Raw genomic sequence first — 26889 nt, forward strand, 5'->3', positions numbered from 1 at the left:
TGCTGATGCATAGGGGCACATGTACCCCAATGTTCATAGCAGCACTCTCAACAATAGCCAAAACATGGAAAGAGCCTAAGTGTCCATCAACAGACGAATGGATCAAGAAGATGTCGTTTATCAATACGATGGAATACTACATGGCAATGAGAAACAATGAAATCTGGCCATGTGTAGCAACATGGATGGAACTTGAGGATGTTATGCTGAGCAAAATAAGTCAGGCAGAGAAGGACAGATACCATATGTTTACACATATAGGAGAATTAGGAGGGACTTAACAGAGGACCGTGGGGGAGAAGAAGGGAGAGGGAAATAGCGGAGGAGAGGGAGGGAGGCAAACCATGAGAGACTGTTGAATGCTGAGAACAAACTGAGGACTGATGGCAGTGGAGGGGAGGGCAAGGGAGGTGATGGGCATGGAGGAGGGCACTTGTGGGATCAGCACTGGGTGTTATATGGAAACCAACTTGACAATAAACTATTAAAAATATAAAATAAATAAATAGGAAAAAATAAATAAAATTTATTTTTGCCATAACTAAATGTATTTCCTCCATTTCTTTGATACAGTTTCAAAAAGTCAAATAAAAATCTGTAATATGTTTAGTACATGATTAAAAATAATTGTGGGAAGCTTTAATTTATTCCATGATTTTATGATCTATCTTTTACTAATCATATCTGGATTTCTGATATGGTGAATGTAAAGAATTTCTTTGATAAAAAATAAAATCTTTTCATATAACTTTTCATTAGCATTTCTCAGATGTTTGTTTTTATTCAATACTCACTTACCAAATGACACAGTCCAACTAAAGGGCACAAAACAAGTATTGACCTTCCTATCTTTGGGAAATCTTCCCTGTTTTAAAGAAGGTACAAAGAATAAAGGAGAGAATATATCTCTTCCATAAAGCACCCAGCATGAGCAGAGGACATTTCAAATATTAAAAGAGAAGATCTAGTCCTGAGGTATCAAAAGAAAATAAAAGAGTCTATAAATGGTGAGCAGGAGACACTCTGGTCTTCAAGTAGAAAAAATAAGTATAACAGGGAAAGGGGGAAGAAGAAAGTATAAAGGCAAATCTAATGATGCTATCATGGTTACATATCAAAGAGGACCAATTTCTCATCAATTAGAAAGAATGTGGGGCAGATGAAAACTAATGGTTAAGAAGCAAGGAAAAGATGAAAATTGGGATACTTAAATTTATTCCTTCCAAAACTGAAATTGCAACTGGATTCAACATAAGCTTTTTGACTTCATCTTGACCATTATAGAGAAATAATAAATCCAGTTCTCTAGTAGAAGTCTGAACCTACTTTATGTTCTACTTCATGGTTTGTCTATTTTTGCTACTCCTTCTGCCCACAGCATTTCAGGTAGTACCAAAATATCAGGACACCCTCTCCATTAATCATATTGCAAGTGCCTCTTTGGTAGACTTAGCCATTACTTGTTACTTTGCTTTTGGAATATAGCCTTCAATATGTGTGCATAAAATAAATCCTAAATGTGCAACATTAAAGTTGGACGGCATTTTGGATATTATCTAGTAAAATGTCCTTATTTCACATGTGAGGAATCTAAGACTTGGGAAATTTGATAATTGGCCCAAGGTCTCATAACAAGTGGCATTTTGATGAGTCAATAATTTAAAAAATTTTTAAAATGTTTATTTATTTTTGAGAGACAGAGAGAGACAGAGCATGAGCAGGGGAGGGGCAGAGAGAGAGGGAGACACAGAATCTGAAGCAGGCTCCAGGCTCTAAGCTGGCAGCACAGAGCCTGATGTGGGGCTCAAACTTGTGGACCACAAGATCATGACCTGAGCCGAAGTCGGAGGCTTAACCGACTGAGCCACCCAGGCGCCCCTGATGAGTTAATAATTTTAGACTCCTCAAGAATCTGCTATTCTAGAATAGCCATGAGTTTTAATTCATCTGCCCTGTCTACCTGCTTATAATTTGCAAATTCTATGCATAGAGGCATAGGGTTATGTTGTTATTGGAGAAAATGGACTTATTCTATTAAATATTGCATTGGGGCACCTGGGTCAGTTGGTTAAGATTCTGACTCTTGATCTCAGCTCAGGTCATGATCATATGGGTGGTGAGATTGAGGCCCACATTGGGTTCTGCCCTTCAAGCACGGAGCCTACTTAGGATTCACTCTCGCTCTCTCTCTCTGACTGTCCCCCACTTGTGTGCACTTGCTCTCTCTCTCGCTCTCTCTCTCAAAATAAACTTTCTAAAAAAGTATTAAATATTGCATCAAATCCATTATATCTATTTTGAAAGCAAGCTTTCTTTTGAAAAATCTTTATTATTACAAATCACAATGAAATATATTTAATACTTTCTAACATTCTTTTTAGTTTTGGGGGAAGTGCAATGGGATAGTTTTGTGTGTGTGTGTGTGTGTGTGTGTGTGTGTGTTTCTTTTAGAGACAATGAGATAGTTATGAAAGGAACCAAAGGAAAGAGGAACCTTTTCTAAGTCAAATTTTTAAAAATGGGAAAATATTTGTCTCTCTCTCCAAAGAATCTCACTCTATGGGTCTTGAATTAAAAATTCAAAATATCACCAAACTGATATTTACTAATAAAAGTAGGAAAGGCTGCTTTATATACCTTAAGTTTGGAAAACTTCATTTTGGAAAACAAACTTTTCCAATGAGTGTATTAACCATGTCTCAAATATGTTGTGTTATCTTAACTTTAGTGAAATAAAATCCATTCATTTCCAAGACAGTGTACTTACTGATTCAGGACAGGTGTGTAGGCAGTTTTATCCTCATCAATAATAGTGACCATCAATGTAATAAGTTGGGGCCAAAAATCCAGATTCTTGGTGGTTGGTCCCTGATCTTCCCGAGGAATGTCCTGTTTCTTACTCTGCTCACAAGGTCACGCAACATGCAAAAGAAAAGGTTAAATGGTATGACTTTAGTTTGTCACTGTCAAATGGAAGGATCAGAGAAGAGTGGCTACAGAAAAATTCTTAGGTCATGTGAGTCAAAGCTATTAAATTCAGGTTTACTTTCTTAATTGAATGACATCCCACTGGATCAAGACACATTGGCCAGAGTAAGCTTGCATTTTTAAGTTCTTTGGTTCTAAACTGGAAGTTGATCTTTCTCAATTGTAGTTCATGATCTCAGGAATTATTATTATAGAAACTATCCCTTTAATGTGGCTTCTTCAAAGGAAAGAGGTTGTATTCTGTGTGTACAAAGGTGTGTGGGGGGGTGCATGTGCATATTTGTGAAATTTATCCTGCCTAAATATTTCGTTCACAGTCACATTGGTGGTAAGTGGGCAGAACTGAAGCCTGTCTGGTTACAAAGTCAGTACTGTTAAATTCTACAGTACATAAATATGTTCTATGAATCGTCTGGAACACTCTCATTCCACCCACAAATGCATCTAGTTAAATAACAGCATGTAAGTCTTTCTCTCTCTTTCTCTCTCCGTGTGTGTGTGTGTGTGTGTGTGTGTGTGTGTGTGTGTGTGTTTAAATCATATGTGAATCCTTGATTTATCATGCTTCATGAATTCTCAAGCTCTCACTTCTAATGTGTGTTTCCCAGGATGATCTAAATTTATACTGAGATGAACAGAGTACAATTACAATCTTTAATGTTTCACATTTCAGCTTCATACTCAACACATAATATTCTTTTGTCTGGTGGGTATTCTTCTTTGAGCACTTGTCTTACTTTAAATAATTACTCAAAAACAATAAAGACAGAGGCAATTTTCACTCAAGTATACAAATAAGTAGGAAGCATATGGCTTACCTAATTATTTTTGTCAAATGATTTATAAGTTTATATAGGTCCCATTTATCTGAAAATTTCAATTTGTGGCTAAGGAAATTCATAAGTTCTCTGGTACAAAAGGTGTATTAGATTTTATCTGGCCCAAACTACTGCCATTTCCAACATCTCATCCAAAAATCAGTTACCCTCTGCCAAATGGTTGTATGCATACTTTCTAATGCTGCCTAAGACTTGTAACCAGATCTGAATGAGTCATCACCACATTATTGTTCTCCCTTAAGTTAAAATAAAGCCCTGTGTTGAATCCACTTACTATTAGAGACCTCTGTACACAGACTATAATGTACTTTCAGGGACATGTATTTTCCTAAGGTACTTTCAAGTGCTGCTGATTTGCCTTTATTCTCAAAATCCAACAGATATTAAATGTTGGAGTGCTCAATTTGTCCAAAATTAGAGGCTGGCACAAATTGCTTCAAATTTCCAAAATAAACTATAAGTACTCCCCAAAGCTTCTTAAGAACATTGTATATCTGGTCCCTAAGAACCACTTCATATTTCTTGGCAGGCTTCCTCTTTCAATTCTTGGAGGTACATTGAGGCACATCAGAAGATCTTCAAGAAGAAAATTGGGCAGAAATATGGGCTTATAAATATCCAGCTGTGTACTTTCAAGTTACATTTTCTGTTCAAATTCATCTTTCTTTTGTGAACAAGATTTTATTATTGCCACAATAATGTGATTATTTACTCATTACATTAAGCTCAATAGATTTCTTCCTCTATGATGTATTTAGAAGTCAGGAGAACCTGGTAGATATTTATAAAGGTTTTAAATAAAATTAGTTCTGATGGCCACAGCATTTGTTTCTCAAATGTATTTGAACTTGATTAATACTGTCATTAATCATCATGATGCATATATAGCCAAACTATGTCTTATTTTTTTCAAGTAATATGATTAAATGAAATAACTATAGATGACATGTCCAACATCAAAACCACTTACTGTCATTCTGCAAAGAATAATATGGAAAGAAGGAAAAATAACATAGTTGAATATGCATTAATTCCAAAGTCCCTTAGCTGTGGCACATTATACTTTCATTACTCTTTATTATGATATCAGAGGATTACAGATGGTCCGATTTTTTCATCAAATTCTTTATGTGGCACCAGAATAAACCAAACTGGATGCTGAATCATTAAGTTTTTACAAGTCACACAACATTATAAGAAACCAAGCTTTCCCTAATTTAATAATGCACTTTAGAAGACTGTATGTTTGAAAGGATGGGGCAAAATTAAGTATATTGGAATATTTACCATATTTCTTAAGAATTAATTTTTTCTGGATGGGGCAAAATTAAGTATATTGGAATATTTATCATATTTCTTAAGAATTAATTTTTTCTAAGTAGCACATTATTAATATATTAGAAATCTATTAGAGTATTTGATCTTATGGTCAGAAAAATTAAGGTAGACCAAATTCAGGAGTACCAAGATAGCTGACTTCAAAAACATGATGGGCTGTGATATAGGAAGAGATTAAAAGATAAATTAGTCTTGTGTGATCAAGAAAAACCTAGTATTTGAGAGTAAAATTTTCAATACAGAAGATTTTAGTACAGCGCACGGGAAAACTTTCTAAATATCAGATCTCTCCAAATGTCATAAACCCCTGGACATTAGGAGGCATGTAGAAAAATCCCTTGTCTACATTGTACCTAAAAATTGACTGCATGCCAAGTGACTTTTTAATATACTTTCTTTGATTATATGCCTATAACTATAATGACAGAGAAGAAAATGTAACCAATAAGCTTTAAGCATTTGATAAGATGTTGATTAAAAATATATATTTATATAGTTACTGTTTTTAACAGCTTTAATGAGGTGTAATTAATATATGAAAACTGAAGATACTTAATATATACATTTGATAAGTTTGGACATATTCATACATCCATGATATCATAACCAAAAACAAGGTAATAAACCTATCCATCATACCCAAAAGTTTCCTTATGTCCCTTTGCTTTCTTCCCCTACACTTAATATGAGATCTAACCTCTTGCATATTATATTGTTAATCATAGGCACTATGTTGTACAGCATATCAGGAGATCTTAATTCATTTGTGTAACTGTAACTTTATACCCAGAGAACATTTGGGTACTATTTTAAACGACTGGAATACATTGTGGCAGAAACTGGATAGTGGTTCCCCAAATCAGTTTCTTCTTCCTTGAGTGCACAGTTATGTTACAGTGGAGGATTAAAGATGACTTTAAATTTTACAATTTTTCCATTAAAATGTATGTCTATATTTCCTTCCCTTGAATAGGGGTGATTATGACCAAAAGAATATGATGGAAGTGACCTGTTTTCAGGATGCGGTGTTAAGAGGCTGGCAATTCCCAATTCCTGTCTTTTAGACCACATGCTCTGGCAATGCTATCACTGAACTGTGAAAATACCCAAGTTGTTTTTGGAGAGGTCCATGTGGAGAAGAACCAAATGATAGATCTAGTACAGTTCCTAGCTGAGCTGACAGCCAGTACCAACTTGCTAGCCATATGAGTAAGCACGTCAGAAGTAGCCATCCATCTCAGATCAAGCGAAATCAGCTGAAGTCACATAGAGCAGAGATGAGACTTTACCACCCAGCCCTGCTCAAATTGCTTATTTGTGACAAAAGTAAGCTATGTTATTGTCTTAAACCATTAAGTTCTGGGGAGGTTTGGTATTCAAAAACAGGTAACTGGAACAGAATTTGAAACTCCAAGTGGGTCATACAAGTAACATAAACTGAAAACGTGGCAATGATCTGAGACTGAGTGGTGGTAGGCAAAAGCTAGAAGGATTTCAAGAAGCTTATGAATGAAATCAGAGGACTTGCCTATGTGAACTTGAAGGACAGTGAGGAAATTGTTGTTTTAGGCCAGGCAGAAGGTGACACCTATTATTTAGTGGGGAAATTTTGTCAACATTGTTACCTACAATAAAAGCAGAAAGTAGAAAATATAATGTGAGCTGTTGGATTTAGTACAATGATGAACATGCCAAGTGGTTTCTTATAGCCATGTAGAATAAGATATAGCTGGAGAGAGAAGGGAGCTAAAAACCAATATATCATATTCCAAGCAGAATTTATAGGAAATATAGAGAAGCCAGGACTTCTGGGTTCAAAAGTAAAACCTTCTCATCCTTAATCCCCCCAGAAGGCAAGGCTTTCAATGTGAGAAATAGCTTCAAGAAACATATCAAATCCAGAGTGCTTTAGTGGTATAACTAAGATCATGCAAAATGTCTAGGTCCAAAGCAAGTTTTCCAAGAGATTTATGAATATTTAAGTTATACCTATTAGAGACTCTAAGAATCTTAAGAAAGTTCCTCTTTGAATTGTTTTGCTAGAAAAAAATTCTTTTGCTTATAAGAATCTCATAGTTCCTTGTGCCTTGTAGTTCATTTCAACTAGACAGAAAGACTTTTATGAACCTTAAGTGCATTGTCCTATAGCTCATGTTTTTCCAACTAAGGTAGAGAAGGTCTGTCTCATAAAGAAACGTGAGTGCTATTTTTGTCTGATGGAATACCTACAGATATGTGGAATAAATTATATCAGTCTGGATAGAAAGGAATTAAGTCAGTATAAAAGGAAAAGAGGACTTTGAATCTCTAAACTTTTATGGGTGACAAGTAGACTAGAAGGCTACTCAGTTGTAACAATGCAACAGGATAAATGGCTCAAGGGCAAGGCTAAAAGCCCAGCAAATGGAGCCAAGAGTCACAGAGAATAACTTACAAACAGCAACTAAGCTCCAAGTAAGAACTGACAACATGTTCCCAGCTAGATTTCATAATTTCAATGGACAAGGGCAGTTTACACTAATGAATCCATGAAGAGGCCCACAAGGAAATACGCTAAGGTTCCTAGATAGCACCTTCAGCTAAGCCTTCAAAAGTTTCATCTAAAAGATGACAACTGTTACCAATTTTCTAACAATGTGGTTAAGCATCTTGGAAGTGGAACCCCTCCCCCTTAGCTCTAATAGAGCCATTTCAGTTAGTGCTGCATGGAGCAGAAATAAGCCATCCCAAATGAGTTCTGTCCAAATAGCAGACATAGATTAATGAACAGGATACATATTTTTTTAGCCACTGAGATTTGGTATTGCTACATAGCAGCAAATAAGCAGAACAATTGCATTTGCTGGCCTCTTTTGTAGTTAGTTGTGGAAATGTAACTGAGTTCCAGCCAGTAGAATGTGAGTTCTATAGCATACTAACCTTCCACACATAATCCTCAGTTCTCTTTTCTAGTTTGCTGTGTAAAAGCACAGCCACCTTAGTATCATGTTTAAGATGGTAGATTCATAATAACGGAGGGGCTTGGTTCTCTAAATCACTGGTGGAAGAGTGAAGCAGGTACTTGTGGATACAGTGTCATACTCCTTCCGCAACCCTAATATCAATAATTGCATCTCTGGTGAGCAATTCTGTGTGTTGCCAGAGTCCCACATCAAGCACTTGCTGCAACCTCTCTCTGCTTTGCTGCTTGGGGCCTTTTATAAAGTCACAGGCCATTCTGTCCACATTGAAGTGTGGCCCAGAAGTGTGAAAGGGTCAATAGCTCAGTCTCCCTGTATTAGCTTCCTAGTGCTACCATGACAAAACACCACAGACTTGGTAGCTTTAAAGAGAAATGTATTCTTTCACAGTTCTGGAGGTAGGAAATCCAAAATCAAGATATTGGCTGAGTTGCTTCTTTCTAGAGGCCCTGAATTTCTTCCATGACCTTCTCCTAGCTTTTGAGGACTGGACATCCCCTGACAGTCTTTGGTCTACAGATGAATAATTCCAGTCTTTGCCTCTGTATTTACATGTTCTCTTTTTCTGTGTGTTACTTCTCTGCCTCTTTTTAGTACATCTGTAATTGGATTTAAAACCTTACTCTTAGCTCTAGATGCTTATTTTAATTACATCTGCAAAGGTCTTTACTCCATATAAGGTCACACTCTGAGGTTCTGGGTGGACATATCTTTTGAGGAGATGCTATTCAACCCACTACACTCCCACCCTCCATTGGAATAATTGTGAATTATGCACTATGTGGTTTCCCACTAGGCTCCCAAGGGAATAGAGCCTCAATTGAAAAGAGAGATAAGAAGCTAATTCTATACAGGGGTACCTTGGTGGCTCAGTTGCTTGAGCATCTGAATTCTGCTCAGGTCATGATTGCATAGTTTGTGGGTTCAAGCCTCATGTCAGGTTCTGTACCAACAGCCTAGAGCCTGGAGCCTGCTTTGGATTCTGTGTCTCCCTCTCTCTCTGCCCCTCCCCCACTCATGCTCTTTCTCTCTCTCAAAAATAAACAAACATTAAAACAAATAATAAAAAAATTAAAAGCTTAAAAAAGAAGTTCATTCTAGCACGCTTTATTGCTTTTCTCATTTCCACATCTTTCATTTCTCTGCCTACTAAACGTCTCTTGCTGGGGTCATGTCTCAAATAAACCACGACAAGTTCCTTTTGTAGGATCTGCTTTCTGAGAACCCAAAGTATGACTGGAAGAACCACTTGTGTATTCAAGAGCACCCAGTTTTACAGATTTTACAGGAGTAAGAATAAAACATGACTCATATTTGAGTTTATTTGTGTAAGCAGATGGTGTGATCTGAATTAATACAAACTCATTGTTCTTTATAAATGCAAACTCTCTGTAGGCTTTCCTGGCTATGTTTTAGGTGTCATCCCATTTTCCTTTTATTTCTGTCATTATCATCTAAAACCCTTTCTCTTCTTAAAGGTATCTTGAAGCACAGTGAAAATCCTTACATTTTATCTTCTTAAGCTTAGCTATTCTTAGATGTTTCAGGAAAGTGATTTTTAGATATTTTATCCTTCAAATTGATAAACAGTTTCTCTCAAAAAAGGAACATAATTTTTTTTAAAGGATGAAGTTACAACTGGATATTATACTGCAGCAATAAAGTATACAGTCTCTTTTTAATGGATTAAAAATTCTCTTAAAGAAATAATAGGGCACCTGGGATGCTCAGTTGGTTAAGCGTCTGATGCTTGATTTCGGCTCAGCGTCATGATCTCATAGTTGGTGAGTTCGAGCTCCGCATTATGCAGTGTGGAGCTTGCTTGGGATTCTCTCTCTCTCTGTCTGTGTCTCTCTGCCCCCCATGCACCCCCCCTCAAAATAAATAAATAAGCTTTAAAAAAAAAAAAGAACTGGTAATATCTCTCTCTCCAAATATGAAGAACCCAAGGAAATGAAATAGATAGAGGGAATTAGATGCTGTGACTGGAAGTCACAGAAACTTTGCTGTTAAGCAGGTGTATTTAATTTCTGTTGCTTTGTGACAAATTACCCTAATTTTAGCAGCTTTAAATAGCAGACATTCATTGTCAGGCAGTTTCTATGGGTCAGGCATCCAGGCTTGGCATAGCTGGGTACTCTGCTCAGGGCCCCACAAGGCTGTAACCAAGGCATCGGCCAGGGATGGGATCTCATCTGAGTATCAGGGTACTCAGGATGGGATCACATCTGAAGCAAGTCTATGTGACTGTTGGCAGAATTAATTTCCTTGTATCTATACAACCCAGAGAAACTTGATTTTTCAAGGCAAGCAGGACAATCTCTCCAACCACAGAAAAGGGTCAAGTTTCCTTTTAAAGGGTTCACCTGATTAGGAGGTCTACCCAATTTGATCTCTCTTTTCATTAATTCTCAGCCAAACTGATTAGGGACCGTAATCTGAAAAACCCTTTGCCTTTTCTACTTAACATAATCTAATCACAGGTTTAAATTTTTGTTTTAGGTTTATGTGGTTTGTATGTATGTATTTGCTGTATTCTGTTGGCTACAAGCAAGTCACAGGTTCTTCCCACACTTCAGGGAAAAGCATCATATAGGAGCATGAGTCATTGAGAGTTGCCATAGAATCTGCCTCCCACTGCAGGGGAAAGTTATTTTAACACTTTATTCGGGGGCTAGGGGGAGGGAAATGATGTTACCAACTCCAAGTCTGCTGAATGGTTGAGCGGATATTCTGAGTAAACCTCTCAGTTGACACAACTGAGATACTGAATGAAGGGCTGTGATTTGTAAAACATACAACATTTTAGAAAACAGCTTTTCATTATCTTATAAAGTCAATTATACAGATATTCTAACTCCTGATAATTCCACTTATACATATATATCCTAGAGACACTTTTCTTTTTTTTAAAAATGTTTTTAATGTTTTATTTATTTCTAGGAGAGAGAGAGAGAGAGAGAGAGAGTGAGCAGGGGAGGGTCAGAGAGAGAGGGAGTCACAGACTGAAACAGGCTCCAGGCTCTGAGCTGGCAGTCAGCACAGAGCCCGACGCGGGGCTCGAACCGCGAGTTCATGACCTAAGCGAAAGTCGGACGCTTAACCGACTAAGCCACCCAGGCGCCCCCCTAGAGACACTTTTCCATTCATTCACCAGGAGACAGCTACAGAAATGCCCAGAGAAGCACTGTTTACAATAGCCACACTGCCCCAAACTGGAAATAACCCAACTCTCTATCATCTGTAGAATATATAAATTGTGATTTATTTGTATAATGCAATTTCTGTAGAGTACTAAAAGTGGCCATCTGTGCAGTAGCTACTATGGTGCTCTGCTCAGATTCCCTCTTTAGGGCCAATGACAATCCCCTCGCTGCTGGTAATAATGGCTGCTGAAGGATTATAGTTATGTTCTTTACTAGGAATTGCATTCAGAAGCAGAGAAGTGATTCACCCAAGTTACTCCCTCGTCTAAAATGCAGCACTAACGACCAGCCTATGCTGTGATACAAAAGCTCTGTTGCTTTGCCTCAACTGGGGTTAGCTGTAAAGAGCAAACCCACCTCCAGGCCTTCTTGTAGGATTAGCTGAACTCTTTTATATAATCATATTGCAACCAGCTTCTCCACCTGCCTGATCCTGCCTTTCCCGCTTCCTTAGAGATGTCTCTCTAGAGCTGTGCTGTCAAATACAGTAGACCACTAGCTACACGAAGGTCTTTAAATTCATATTTATATTCATTCAAGGACTGTCTGGGTGGCTCAGTCCATCAAGCATCTAATTTCAGCTCAGGTTATAATCTCACTGTTACTGAGTTTGAGCCCCATGTTGGGGGTTCTGCCATGATGGCTCAGAGCCTGGAGCCTGCTCCGGATTCTGTCTTCCTCTCTCTCTCCCTCTCTCTTCCCCTCTCCTTCTCATTATTATTTTTTTAAAAATATAAGTGTTTACTGGTTTTTACTTAGGATATTTTTCAAAATAAGAATTTAAGAAGTAATCTAGGCTCTTAAAAAACATGATTATTAGTAGAGAACAGGTACAAACAAGATAAAACCTAACAATATGACATATGAACATTATTAAGGAGTAAAAGACTGGAGTAAAACCTGGGAGAATCCTGAGAATCTAATAATTATCACAGAAATAAGATTAGACATCTCAGAGTTGTAAGACCTATGATTTAGTTACATCACATTGAAACTTTTTATAAGATGTCTTATCCACAAAAGACTATTTAACTAAGAACTACTGACAAGCCTCAGACAAAAAAGTTTTGAGATGAGTTAGATATGTTTATTAAACTGGGGGACTTAACACAGTGCCATGTTAATGACAAGAGTGGAGGATGGGTAGTGTTTCACTGGACTGAAGGGCATCTATTCATTTCCTGCAAATACTTGATAATCATTCCAAATAAAAAATAATTAATGAACATTTACATTTTAATGAAGATTGATATTTTTTTAAGCTTGTGTCAATGGGATTTTTTAAAATTAGATTTCCTTGCTACTTATAAGAAATTTAGATGCTTATACCTTATGCAGATGCAAAGGTGAAAGATTCTTACTATAGATCAAGAGCCAGGAAACTGTAAATAGTCTTTGGAGTAATGGCTTGTAAAACAAAATCTAAAAAGATGACAAGACGTCAGTTTAGATGATCAACTAGAAAACACTAAATTCCTGTTTTGTCAAGAGTAGAATGAAAGTCAAGATACAGGCAGGGGTAATTTGAGGAGAATTAGCATTGAGGTCCTGCAGATGTTGTCATGATATGATCTGTCAGACTGTTCATAGTCAAAGAGTTGTAGAACTGAAAGGAGCCTTAAAGATTTCAAGTGCTATTTTTTCTCTATGTCTAATGTAAGTAAGCAAACTGTATGCCTAAATGCCTGTATTTCCATAAAGGAATTTATTGATTATATGTAGTGAACTAAATTGCCTGAGGGTAATTGAGGTTTCTAAAATTTATGTCAGACTTAGCAAAAAAAGACAGTCAATAGAGTGTTGCTTTTCTCAAGTTGATTATTTATCAGTGTTTAACAGCCATGCTAAATGGGGTCAGTAAAAGGATCAGATATCAGTTGACTTCCATCTCCTACTCCTTTTTTTTCCATCTGTGCATAGAGGGAGATGCAAGTAGTTGATGAAAGCACTAAATAAATGCTGTTTCTAGGAATGCTACATGTTAACTCTATAGCACTGTAGAATATACCAGTGATAAGGGCATAGAAAAATTCAACAATGACATTTGATACACTGAGTTCATAATAAACAAATGTCTATTATTTCCCATCACCCTTAAAAACACGAGGAGAGTATGCAGTCAATACTGAGAATCTCTGACCAATCAGATTCTAAAACAGTCAACTATCATTTTCTTAAAAATAGCAGACAATGTTAGGATGGAAAACCAGAAAAGAACAGGCCCTCATATCCTTTTGGTTTTCCTCCTTATTTCCTTTTCTAGGCATGCAAGTTGCCTGATCCAAGGGACACTTTTCTTCATTGTTTATCTACCCATTAGAGGAAAAATATATCAGTGAAAGTTTCATCAACAACAACAAAAAAAGGAACATCTAAGAATCTATCAAACTAGATAACTCGTCAGCAAATAACCAAAGGGATGCTATGCTTTCTTCTTATCCTATCTTTAATTTTACAGCTGATAGCACCCATCTAGTATTTCCTCCTGGACTTATCAATTCACTGGGTAAACATAAAATTGGTAGTGCATGTTGTAAATTATATGGCTTCTTATTAATGTCTGATTCGTTACTTTCGAATTTAGTGTTGCATAGGGAACAGTGATCCAAATAGTCAATTACCAATTTAGTTGTAATTGTGGCTTGCAATAAGCAAGCAAAGAAAGGAAAGGGATTCAGCAAAGTCATTATTTCTGTTGAGGGAGAAAAATCTCCAAATTAACCTTGCTTCAAATTATTGCACTTCAAAACTAACAACATCAAAATGAAATAAAAAGGTAATACCCCACCATTCAACTGATGGACACCAACATTCAAAAATGCAACTTTTCTTTGGTTCACAATCCTTTAACCTACACTGTCTATTTATGGACATCTTGTGAATGTAAAAACACAGTGGTTTTCAACATTATCACTTGTAATTCGAAAAAAACTCTTTTTTTCTTCATTTGTAGTTCTGGTAGGTCCTTATATGGTATATTTGAACAAATCTTTATTTCATGAAAGAGATTATTCTAACAGCAAATGGAGGAGAGGATTCTGGTTGTTGTTATTTTTAATCAACAAATTATAGTGAAATAAATCTATAGTTGTTCAGCACAGTAATGCCATACTGACTCATTCATTCTCTGAGCTTAATGAAATAGACTGCTCAGCCTTAATAATAATAGAACAATCATATTAAAAAGTTCTGTTTAACAAATGCCTACTGTGTTTCAGTTTCTAAAACAAGAGCTTTGCCGTCATGACAGACATTTATCACAATTTCTTCTTTAATTATTGACCTAGATCTATTTTATATATAAAAAAAAAAACCAAATGTCCCTTGCTGCAATAATTATCTGCATTGAATGCAAATACCAGACATACAGCAGGCACTCATTAAAGAGTTTTAAAATAACAAATATGAATTGTTTGTCAGCATCGTTATGTTTTAGGTGCAGGTGTTGGGAGAAGAACTGAGGCTTAGGCAAGTTAAACAACTTGCTTAGGTAACACTGCTTAAACATCGTTCAAATCCAATTCTGTCAGGTAGAGTAAATACACAAAGTACCATGAAGCAATCTTCACAGAAGAGATTACATTTGATTTGATTACATAAAGAAGGTCTGATAATGAAGAAGCTACCAAGGGACGGGGACAGGGGAAAAGAAACGACGTCCTGATTCTCACAACAGCAGAAAAGACATTTCTTAGACTTGTGAACAATCCATTCTATAGATAATACTGTTCTTGAATAATGAGTTTCAAGTAATATGAGTTTCAAGTAATGGTGCCCCAGTGCCATCTGTGGCTTAACAGAGATAAAACAATACAAGGCAGCATATCAGTGATAAGAAACACTTGTTAAGAGTCACCGAAATGCAGGTCAGGAACTAGGGTGAGATAAGCCTTGAGAGCAAAATTTGAGAGTCAATCCTACCCTTGCACAATCCAAGGGACATTATCCTAGTGGAGCTGGTCTGACTGAAGTGTAAACACTGTGAATTTTCAATAGTCATTCTTAGTTCCAGAGCTGTGTTTTTCAACATGAAGCCACTAGTCAAATGTGGTCAAAGAAATTTAAGTAAAATTAAAATCTGTTTCCTCAACTGCTCTAGCCAAAGTAGCTATCATTTCTTGAATCATTTACACTTTCCCTTTAGAAACTTTTCAATATTTATTTTGAATTCACTTATCCTACCAGTATTTACTGAGCAGATAACAAGGATAAGGCACTGTATATGAATGGGCAAGTGGAAGGTATTCTCAGAAGAGAACCAGATGCAAATCCTTCCTCCAAAGGGCCTATGGTGTAATTGGTGAGTAAAGACCTGCAAAAAATAACCATACTAGGAAGTAGAACAAATTCCCAAGAGGTCAGACTAAGGAGAATTTATTTACTGTAAGATCTATCACGAAATCTTTATAGAAAATGTAGTATTTAAATTGAGACTATAGGACTACATAGGGCTGGAAAATGTGAATAGGGAAACAGGAAAGCTTTATTGAAGAAAGGGCAGGAGAAAAAGAAAATGTGAACCATATAGGAGAGGATATGTTTGGTTTGCTTTGAATATAGGATGTATGGGAATTGATATGCTTTCTTATGTTTTCTTAGTAACTTCTGATAACTTTTAAGAAACAGTTTATAAATACTCATGATCAAAGCTTTATATTAATAAGTAATTATGTTATTAATAGCTCATCTCATGCATAATTGAATTCCATGAAATGTACAGTAATTGTTAGCTCCTAAGGTTCATGAGAAAATAGCTATGCTAGAGTGAAGTAATTCTTGATTTAAGTGGGTCTTAGGGAATAATGTCCTGCTCTGTTTTATGGTAACTTTAGTGCCTTGCAGCCCTTAGATAACTAAGTGTATTATACACATACAATTGAGGGCTGTCTGAATACGTCTTAAAGACAGGTTAGCCATTTTTTAAAGAGAAATGAAGAAAAATATCTTCTATGGATTTTCTCTAAAATATTTGTGAGTGCTCAGGCAAAATCCCACAATAAAACACCATCCGTGTGCAAGGTGATGTTTAGCAGAGATATCACTGAGAAACTTCCTCTTCTTATCAATGCGTCAGACTTGTTTCTTCCAGCAAACTGGAATCAGAATTACTGCCTTTATCCTGGGTCAAACGATTAGTCATTTTCAAACCAATTAACAGATAATATTTATAATTCTAGCACACAAATCATGTAGAACCAAGATATCAAAAGGATCATCAAAAAACTATAGGTACAAGGTAGAGATGTGTGTGTGTTCGTGTGTACATAAGTAAAATAATACAGTGTTTTCAGACAAGAATGCTTTTTGTCTTAGGAATCTCACTTTGGGCTGGGGGATAAATATCAGGGAAAATACAAAGCAGGATTAAAATCCACATCTGTAAAGCCATAAGGGAAATCTGGAAGGGCTAAACATAAGTACCCTAAGCTGCCAGCTTCTTTATAACATTTTGCCATGTTAGGGAACAAAATCTGTTGTACAGCAGGTAGGAAATCCATCAGTAAAATTATAGGTAGATGAAACGTTAGTAATTAACTCTAAGTAATAGGAGAGTCATAATTAAAAGATGCTTTTAAAATAAAAATAAAGTCTTCATATCTGAGGGAGCAATGCTTGATCTCAAATGGAACCATTAATAAAAATGGGAAATAAAATAACACACAGAGGCAGTGTCATAAATTGCTTTTCTTCTGTGGAACAACTAACCAAATCCTCCTAGAATACTTTTACCTATAATGCTTAGAAGGTCACAAAAGTTAACATAATTCAAAATACCTTCAAAGTGCAGAATTGAAATGGGTACATTTTTCTTTCTTTCGAAAAACCCAGTATTTTTACAACTGAGTAAGAGGAGGCATCTGAGTGCTAATCCTTCACAAAACACAGTGTAACTGAAGAAGCTGAAGAATGTTTCACAGTGGTCATGAGGATGGGGTGCTTCTGGGAGTCAGGTGTGAGCGACAGGACACATGGGAGCCTGAGCAATGTGTCACATGAGTACTGACTAGAAAGATACTCTTCTCTCCTAAAGGCTGAGTCTCCCAGTACTCATAGCTGACATGTAAAATTGTAAATTAATAAGGATGTCTATGCAAATTACTACATAATGCAAAGGATATCTTGCAAATACAAGAAATAAATTTGAATAAATAAAAAATACTTTAGTTCAGGGTGCATGGGCAGTGCCCAGAGAATCACCCTTCCCCCAAGGTATTTTGAAGATAATGCAGAGATTTCTGGTGGGCACAGTGAGCTTAGCTTCTGGGGGTGAGCAGGCCAAAGTCGGGAAAAGGGTACAGAGGAAGGAGCTCAGTGAGGTCACCGAATTTAGTTAAGTCAAGAGCAGAGTGGGGCAGCTAAGACTGAGAGGGTCATTAAAACAGTCCAGGGCTGTGACAGAGAACAGCTTAATTTTCTGGATGGAATCTCCTCTGTCAGGCAAGAAAGAAATGTCTGTCAAATTTAGAATGGAGAGGCTGCACCATGTCAGTAGCTAGATTCTTTGCAATCCAATCAGAACTACTGCTCCAGACCTGGTGCTGGTATCAGCAGTGGCATGTGGAATTATAGTAGCCTGCACAGCAGTTATGACCCAGCTGGACTGCTCTTACATCCAGCCAAAAGTGGGTCTAGTATCCTACTATTTGACTCATTCATGGTTTCTTAGTTCACCTAACTATTGATCAGTAATAATCACTAGACAAGTGTGTTACCTGCACTTTCTAGAAACAAATTACATTAAATAAGGTCCATTAAGTCACTTAAAGAGGGACACACTTAGGACAATCAGTACTACATTTCTAATGTCTTGAGGTGAACCTCAGATCTGGTACTTCTATTTTCCAGAGAAGTTTTAGACGTTTTATTTAGATTCATATCAGTTTGTTCCCATAAAAGAAGTTACTAAATTGAATTTATACTGTCCCTCACTAAAAGTATAAGCTGTCATCAGCTCAATCAGATTACAAAAGCATCTGCCACTCAGAAGATGAAAGGAACTGAATCTGAATGAGAACAAAATAGCATTAAACCTCAGGAGGCTCCCTATGCTTGAGACAAATGAACACTGAAATTGGGTCCTGCTCAAATACCAAGAGCACAGGGCTTTCATGGAAGCTGATGCCTTTCCCTCTCACAGCAGCTCTGAGTATAATTAATTAAAAATAAAATAGGATTTTCATCTCAAACACTGAACCATTTTCAGGCAGTTTAATTTTTATTTTCATTTCAGGTCAGTTTTCTGCCTAACACTCAAGGAGACACCTAATTCACTTGGGTCCAGCTACATCAAATAGATAATGTCACGGTTTATAATCTTTAAGTACCAAGATACATGTATTCAGTTTTCTCCCATGGAGCCTATCCCTTCTTCTTTCACACAACATCAGTTAAGCAGAAAGCTTTTTCTCATGTTTTTGTTCACCAGTGATACGTAAAGATCAAGTTGGACTTTTTAATCAGTATTCAGGGAAAGGGGTATCTATACTAAGTTGATGGAACTTTAGCCAAAAGAAAAGAAACACGTTTTTTAAAATTTGCCTTCATAAGGGGCGCCTGGGTGGCTTAGTCGGTTAAGCGTCAGACTTTCGCTTAGGTCATGATCTCGCGGTTCGTGGGTTCGAGCCCCGCGTCGGGCTCTGTGCTGACTGCCAGCTCAGAGCCTGGAGCCTGTTTCAGTCTGTGACTCCCTCTCTCTCTGACCCTCCCCTGCTCATGCTGTCTCTCTCTCTCTCTCCTAGAAATAAATAAAAAACATAAAAAAAAAAATTTGCCTTCATAAAAGGTGATTCCTGCTGAATTTTTTTAATACCCTGAAAATGCATTTGACTTCTCCTTACTTTTTATAAACACCTACAGTTATCCAGGATCCCCTAGTTAGAAACCCTTATTTAAAAGATAAGATTTGGGGCACCTGGGTAGCTCAAGTAATGATCTCACAATTTGTGGGTTTCAGACCCACACTGGACTCTGCACTGACAGTGTGGAGCCTGCTTGGGATTCTCTCTCTCTCTCTCTCTCTCTCTCTCTCTCTCTGTTCATCCCCCACTTGTGTGGATGATCTCTCTCTCTTTCAAAAATAAACAAACATTAAAAAAAAATAAAAGACTTAAATATTTCCATATGCATTATTCTTACTCAACATCCACTGCAGACCTAGGGTATATTTCTGTAAATAAATTATTTCAGTAAAAAAAGTCAGGTTCTATTAGGAAATGAATTTCAGCGAGATTACCCAAGTAGCCTATTAAGTGCTCTCCTTGCTTTCAGTCTCACTCCTCCCATTAATTCTCTATTCTGCAGCCAGACCCATCATTATAGAACACAAATCTGATCATGCCATGTTTCTACTTAATATCTGTAGAAGCACTGCATTTCCTTCAGAATAAATCCAAATTCCTTAATTTAGCTTCCAAAGCATCTGCTTTTCTCTTCGGTCTTATCTGATTTCACCAGTACTGCTTTCACTATTATTAGTATTAAAAGATTTGTGATTAAGCCTCATGACCAGATTGGCACTGTGGCTGGTCACAGTTGTTGCAGCTTTTGGTTTTGGGAGGGATGAAATCCCCTCATAAGCCTCTGAGGTTTTGCATATGTGGGGCTGTCCTTCATTTTCTAAGGATCTCCCTTGACATTTTCCCCTCACCACCCGCCATCCTTCTTTTTCCTAATATACCCTGCTTGCTTAACTCTTACTTACTCTTTCTTACTTTTTATTTAAAAAAAATTTTTTTTAATGTTTTATTTATTTCTAGGAGAGAGAGAGAGACAGCGTGAGCAGGGGAGGGTCAGAGAGAGAGGGAGTCACAGACTGAAACAGGCTCCAGGCTCTGAGCTGGCAGTCAGCACAGATCCCGACGCGGGGCTCGAACCCACGAATCGCGAGATCATGACCTAAGCGAAAGTCGGATGCTTAACCGACTAAGCCGCCCAGGCGCCCCAGTCTTTCTTACTTTTTATATATGTTCTTTGAAGTCACTTCTTCCTGAAAGACGCAGTACTTGAGCCTCCTATCTCTTAGTTCTCACAGTACTTTCTACACTGTATCATAATTACCCTTTACTTTGAGTTTTGAGGTAGATGAGGGATTCTCAAACCTGAGTATGCATCAGAATCACACAAATTTTGGAGGGCTTAAATCACCTCACACAAGGAGATAATGGTGCAGTAAAAAAAAAAATTACCTTTGGGGCTTCCCTTGTTCAATATTTATCAGACCTCCTAGTATTTCAACATCTACCATGATCATCACTATGTTTTCACTCAAATTTTCAATATTTAAATTGATTAGGAGAATAAGAGAGTGCATTTTGATTAAACACAGGATTCCCTTTTTTGTTGTTGTTTTGTTTTTTAACTAAAAGACTCAGATATCTTTGTGCAACACCACAATTAGCAGAGCCAATCCTATATGGGTTTTGTTAATAATTGAGGAAACACTAATATTATTTTTAAAAGGCAAAATATGTTTTTTTATAGAGTGCTGTTCTAAGAACAAGGGCAATTTATGTGGAAAATCACAGCATAGTTCATTGGAAGGATCAAAGCATTTGTATTTGTACTCCCCCCTCCTCAGCTTCCTTGGTTATTCCCCTAGTGATTTTTTCTAAAAAGTTTACAGCTGCTAAGCTATTTATTTTTAAAATAACTTTGGAAGCTTCAAGTTTTTAAAGTATATGAACTTGAGGAAAGCTGTTTTAATTTCTGCTTTGTCTTTTAAAACATTGATTAGTGTGTATTAAAAATATGAGGAATCACAAAGTAATTAATTAGTAAATATTTAGGACTTGGGTTTTTTGTTTTTGTTTTGCTTTTGTTTTTTACAATTTCATATAATGAGGTAAGAATGGAGATAAACAATAATGTTATTCCTAAAGCTAGTTTAACAACTCTTTTCACATCTGCTATGTCACAACAATAATTTACAGAAAGATTTATTAGAAAATATAAGAAAACAAGTCTTTTTTTTTTTTTAAAACAGTATTCCAGGCTATATTTTAAAAAGAAATGGAATACAAAACAAAACATTATTGGGTGATTTGATTCTGCACTGTAATTCATACTTAACTTTTGTTTCCAAAGTTGCTTTAAAACATTACTGTAAAACAATGTTTCCATGACAAGTTACACAAGAATAAATTCCAGGTGAGGCACAAATTTAAACATGAAGAAACTATCAAAATTCTAGATTAAAAAGATGGGATCAGATTTTTAAAATAATCTCAAAGTAGGGAAGGTATTGTTCAATATGGTATAAACTCTAGAGGCTGTCAACTAAAACAACTGACAATGTAGGGGTGCCTGGGTGGCTTAGTCGGCTAAGTGTCTGACTTTGGCTCAGGTCATGATCTCCCAGTGTATGAGTGCCAGCCCTGCGTTGGGCTCTGTGCTGACAGCTCAGAGCCTGGAGCCTGCCTCAGATTCTATGTCTCTCTCTCTCTCTCCTGTCTCTCCCCCATTTGTGCTCTGTCTCCAAAATAAACATTAAAAAAAACACAATTTTTTACAAAAGAAGGAATTTATTCAAGAATGCTCTGTGAACTGGTAATTCCCCAATGGTGACAAGCTAATCATGGCAGTGCCTCTTAAAAACAGGAAGTTGTAGAAGAGGTGTGAGAAGGTAGGTAGAGAAGTCCATTATGTGGTTGACAATTGCCAGGGAACATGCCCTTCCTCACTGGAATCACACACACACACACACACACACACACACACACACACACACACACACACACACACATGGAAAATGCTATAAGAAAGATAAGAGAGCTGGGGTGCCTGGGTGGCTTAGTTGGTTAAGTGTCTGACTTTGGCTCAGGTCATGATTTCACTGTCCTTGGGTTCGAGCCCCGTGTCGGGCTCTATGCTGACAGCTAGCTCAGAGCCTGGAGCCTGCTTCAGATTCTGTCTCCCTCTCTCTTTGACCCTCCCCTGTTCATGCTGTCTCTCTCTCTGTCGGAAATATATAAAACATTAAAAAAATTTTTAATTAAGAAAAAGAATGATATGAGAGGATAGGACAGGGTAGGGGGTCAGAGACTACACTGAAACCTAAACCCTCAGTGTGAGTAACCACAAATGGGAAGGACACCACAAACAAGGAGAAGGAAGGGGATCAGACCACATACAAGCACCTCTGGCATACAGGCACAGTGAGACCCATACTGGGAAGATGAGTTCCCTTATCATCTACCTTTGAAAACCAAGGGTTGTTAACTAAGGGAGCTTTAAAAATTAGCTAAGCTTAATCTGAAAAGGCCATAGGACATGAAGTACTTACCCTTAAAGAGTCAGCATACTAAATAACTCAACCCCAGACACAGCACAGAAGCAGAAGTTTGAAAAGGGCCTGGGATTTATGTGAAGGAGATTTATTAACTGATCTTAAAACAGGTTCCAAATGAGTAGGGATCTGAAAGAGATTTCACTGGGAACAAAACTGCTAGTGAGCAACATTTCTTTTCCTTCACCCAGCCTACAGAGCCAGAGGCTTGCAGGAGCCAACCCTAACATTTTCCATCTACCTTGTTAGCACAGTGTGCCCCACTCCAGCATCTCCTTGTGGACCCAAACCATCAAAACAGCCCATCTTGGGAGGTCTCCCATCAAAGCAGCTCATGAACTGTCATACCAGGCAGATAGCCTCAGTCAGGACAGTCACCACACCAAACTGACTCCTATTGTAGGGAGGAGAGGAGACAAACCCACAAAGAAGTACACCCACAGTTCCTACAGCTGGGTCCCTTAGCTGGCTGTGTAGGGAGCAAGCCCTGCTCTTTGGTGTGACTGCAGCTGTGACAGTTAGGCTGGCTGCCACCTCTGCCCACCAAGTAGCCCTCAGTGGCCTCTGCCATGCATGTCCACATCAATGGGAGCCAACTCTGCCCAGTGTATCCACAACAGGCAAAGTAGGTCATTGCAGTTGATTCAGCTAAAGGTAAAAGTCCAATCAGCCACAAAAGTAGGGTACCAGCAGTCCACAGTGGGGACACTCCAGAGTGCCTGAATCTGGTGACCAGGGGGTATTACGCTATATGACACTACATGATCTCTTCTACACAAGGTCATCACTTTTAAGACTGGGAGAGTAGCTATCCTGACCAATATATAGCAAGACAGAGAATGAGAGAAAAAGAAGAGACAAAGGAGTATGTCCTGAATGAAATAAGACAAGATCACAGTAAAAGTGCTAAATATAACAGAAATAAATAGGCCAGAAAATAATTCAAAGTAATTATCATAAAGATACCCACTGGACTCTAGAAAACAATGTATAAACTCTGTGAAAACTTCAAAAAAGAGATAGAAAATATTAAAAAGAACCAATCAGAGCTGAAGAACTCAACAGCTAAAATGAAATATACACTAGAGGGAATCAACTGTAGATTAGAAGATATAGATGAAAGAATCAGCAATCTGAAAGACAGGTTAATGGAAAGCCACCAAGTTGAATGGGTAAAAGAAAAAAATAAATGAGAATAGGTTAATGGAACTCAGTGACACAGTCAAGTATAATAACATTTGCATTATAGGGATCCTACATCGAGAAGAGGGGAAAAAAAAGAGAGCAGAAAACTTATTTGAAGAAATAATAGCTGAAAACTTTCCTAATTAGAGAAAGGAAACAGACATCTGGGTTCAGGAAGCACAGAGAGACTCTAACAAGATTAACCTAAGGAGATCCATGCCAAGACACATAAGAATTAAAATGGCAAGGGCACCTCGATGGCTCAGTTGGTTAAGTGTCCAATATTGGCTCAGGTCATTATCTCTACAGTTTGTGGGTTTGAGCCTCACATCAGGCTATGTGCTGAAAGCTCAGAGCCTGGAATCTGCTTTGGATTCTGTGTCTCCCTCTCTCTCTGCCCCTCCCTTGCTTACAAGCTTGCTCTTTCTCTCTCTCTCTCTCAAATATAATAAACATTAAAATTTTTTTAAAGAATTAAAATGGCAAAACATAAAGAACTGAGGGATAATGGAAGGAAGGTGGGTAGGCGATAGGCTAAATGGGTAATGGGTATTAAGGAGGGAACTTGTGTTGAGCATTTAGTATTACATGTAAGTTATGAATCACTAAATTCTACTCCTAAAAGCAAGGTTACACTACATGTTAACTAACCAGAATTTAAATAAAAGATTGAAAAAATAAAATGGCAAAATGTACTGATAAAGAGAGAATTTTAAAAGCAGCAGGTGGAAACAGTAACACATAATGGAAACCCCATAGGGATATCAGCTAATTTTTCAGAAGAAGCTAGGCATGCCTGATGGGAATGGCATGATATTTTCAAAGTGCTGAAAGGAAAAAAATCTACAACCTAAAATACTCAACAAGGTTATCACTCGAAACAGGAGAGAAAATTTCCCAGCAAAATAAAAGTTAAAGTTCTTTACTGCTACACTAGCCTTATAAGAAATGTTAAAGGGAATTACTTAAGTAGGGAAAAGGCCATAACTAGAAATAAAATTATTTTAAAAAATTGCACAGGTGAAAGCAAACTTATAGTGAAAATAGAAGGTTAATCACTTAAAAAGCCAAAAATTACTGAAGGTATTAACAAAGGAAAATATGGCATCAAACATAAAATGTGGACACAGGAATAAAAATACAGTGCTTTTAGAATGGATTTGAATTTAAGCAACCATCAGCTTTAAAGAAATTTTAATATATTTTTTTTTCACAGAGAGACAGAGTATGTTAGGAGAAGGCCAGAGAGAGAGGGAGACATAGAATCTGAAGCAGGCTCCAGATTCTGAGCTGTCAGCATAGAGCCCAATGTGGGGCTCAAACCCATAAACCTAGAGATTATGACCTGACCCAAAGTTGGACCTTAACCAACTGAGCTCCTAAGCAACCATCAGCTTAATATAGACTGCTATACATATAAGATGCTATATATGAACCTAATGGTAACCGCAAATAAAAAACCTACCATGAGAGAGGGAGAGACAGAGAGACAGACAGAGAGGCAGAGAGAGAGAAAGGAATCCAAGCATATTACTAAAGAAAAAAAGCCATCAAATCACAAGGGGGGAGAGAAAGAGAAGAACTACAGAAACAATCAGAAAACTAGTTACAAAATGGCAATTAGTACAGATCTATCAATAATTGCGTTAAATACAAATGGACTAAATGCTTCCACCAAAAGACATACAATGGCTGATGGATTAAAAAACAAACGACAAATAAAAACCAGACAACACAAGTATCATTTCTATCTTGTCTATAACACACTCATTTCAGACAGAAGCCTCACACAGATTTAAAGTGAAAGGACAGAAAAAATATACACTGAAAATGGAAGAGGAGGGGAAAAAAAACCCTCAGGTTGCAAACTTTTATCAGAAAAAACAGACTTTAAAACAAAGACTGTAGCAAGAGACAAGGGCATAATATAATGATGAAGGAATCAATTCAACAAGAAGATATAACAATTGTAAATATCTGTGTACCCAACTTAGGAGACCTAAACAAGGCAATATTAAAGGGAGAAATTGACAGTAATACGATAATAATAGGAGATTTTCACACCCAATTTACAACAATAGATAGATCATCCAGGCACAAAATCAACAGGGAAGCAGTGGCTTTGAGTAACATGAGATAGGATAAACCTAACAGATATATACTGAACATTTCATTAAAAAGTAGGAGATGTGTTACAAAGCTGTATTCATCAAGATAGTATGGTACAGGCACAAAAATAAACACATCAATCAATGAAACAGAATAGAGAAACCAAAAATGGACAAACAAATGTATGGCCAACTAATCTTTGACAAAGCAGAAAAGAATATCCAATGGAAAAAAAAGACAGTCTCTTCAGCCAATGGTTCTGAAGAACTGGACACCAACATTCAGAAGAGGCAACAGCCTCTTTGATCTCAAAGATCAAAGATCCCAAAAGATCTCTCAAAGAGAGATCAAAGCAGCAACTAGTTACTAGAGATGTCACCAAAGACAAGGGAAACAAGTAAAAATGAAGTATTAGGACCTCATCAAGATAAAAAGCTTTTAGACAGTGAGGGAAACAAACAAACAAAAAAACTAAAAGGCAACATTTGGAATTGGAGAAGAAATTTACGAATGACATATCTGATAAATGGTTAGTATCCAAAATCTGAAAAGAACTTATCAAGTTCAACACCCAAAAAAGAAATCAGTAAAGAAATAGGCAGACAACATGAATAGAAACTTTTCCAAAGAAGACATCCAGATGGCTAACAGAAACATGAAAAGATGCCCAACATCAATCATCGTCAGGGAAATACAAATCAAAACCATAATGACATAGCACCTCACACCTGTCAGAATGGCTAAAATTAACAACTGTTGGAGAGAATATGGAGAAAGATGAACCCTCTTGCACTGGTGGTGGGAATGCAAACTGGTGCAGCCACCCTGGAAAAGTGTGGAGGTTACTAAAAAACTTAAAAATAGACTTACCCTAAGACCCAGCAATTGCACTACTAGGTATTTATCCAAAAGATACAAAAATGCTGACTCAAAGGTGCATATGTTCTACGATGTTTATAAGCAGCACTCTCATCAATAGC

At 37.1% G+C, this 26889-nt stretch overlaps 1 protein-coding gene across 2 annotated transcripts in view; it reads right to left on the bottom strand.

Annotated features, from left to right (window-relative positions):
• Nucleotides 1-26889, bottom strand: part of UNC13C (unc-13 homolog C) — a 564606-nt gene that overhangs the window by 208385 nt on the left and 329332 nt on the right. For both annotated transcript variants that reach the window (XM_039254229.1, XM_039254228.1), the window contains one exon: nucleotides 2768-2901. In XM_039254229.1, the coding sequence (XP_039110160.1) occupies nucleotides 2768-2901 (134 nt within the window). The remainder of the gene's footprint in view (nucleotides 1-2767; nucleotides 2902-26889) is intronic.

Source organism: Hyaena hyaena, unplaced genomic scaffold (assembly GCF_003009895.1).
Source record: "Hyaena hyaena isolate Hyena2069 unplaced genomic scaffold, ASM300989v1 scaffold_479, whole genome shotgun sequence".
Lineage (NCBI taxonomy): Eukaryota > Metazoa > Chordata > Mammalia > Carnivora > Hyaenidae > Hyaena > Hyaena hyaena.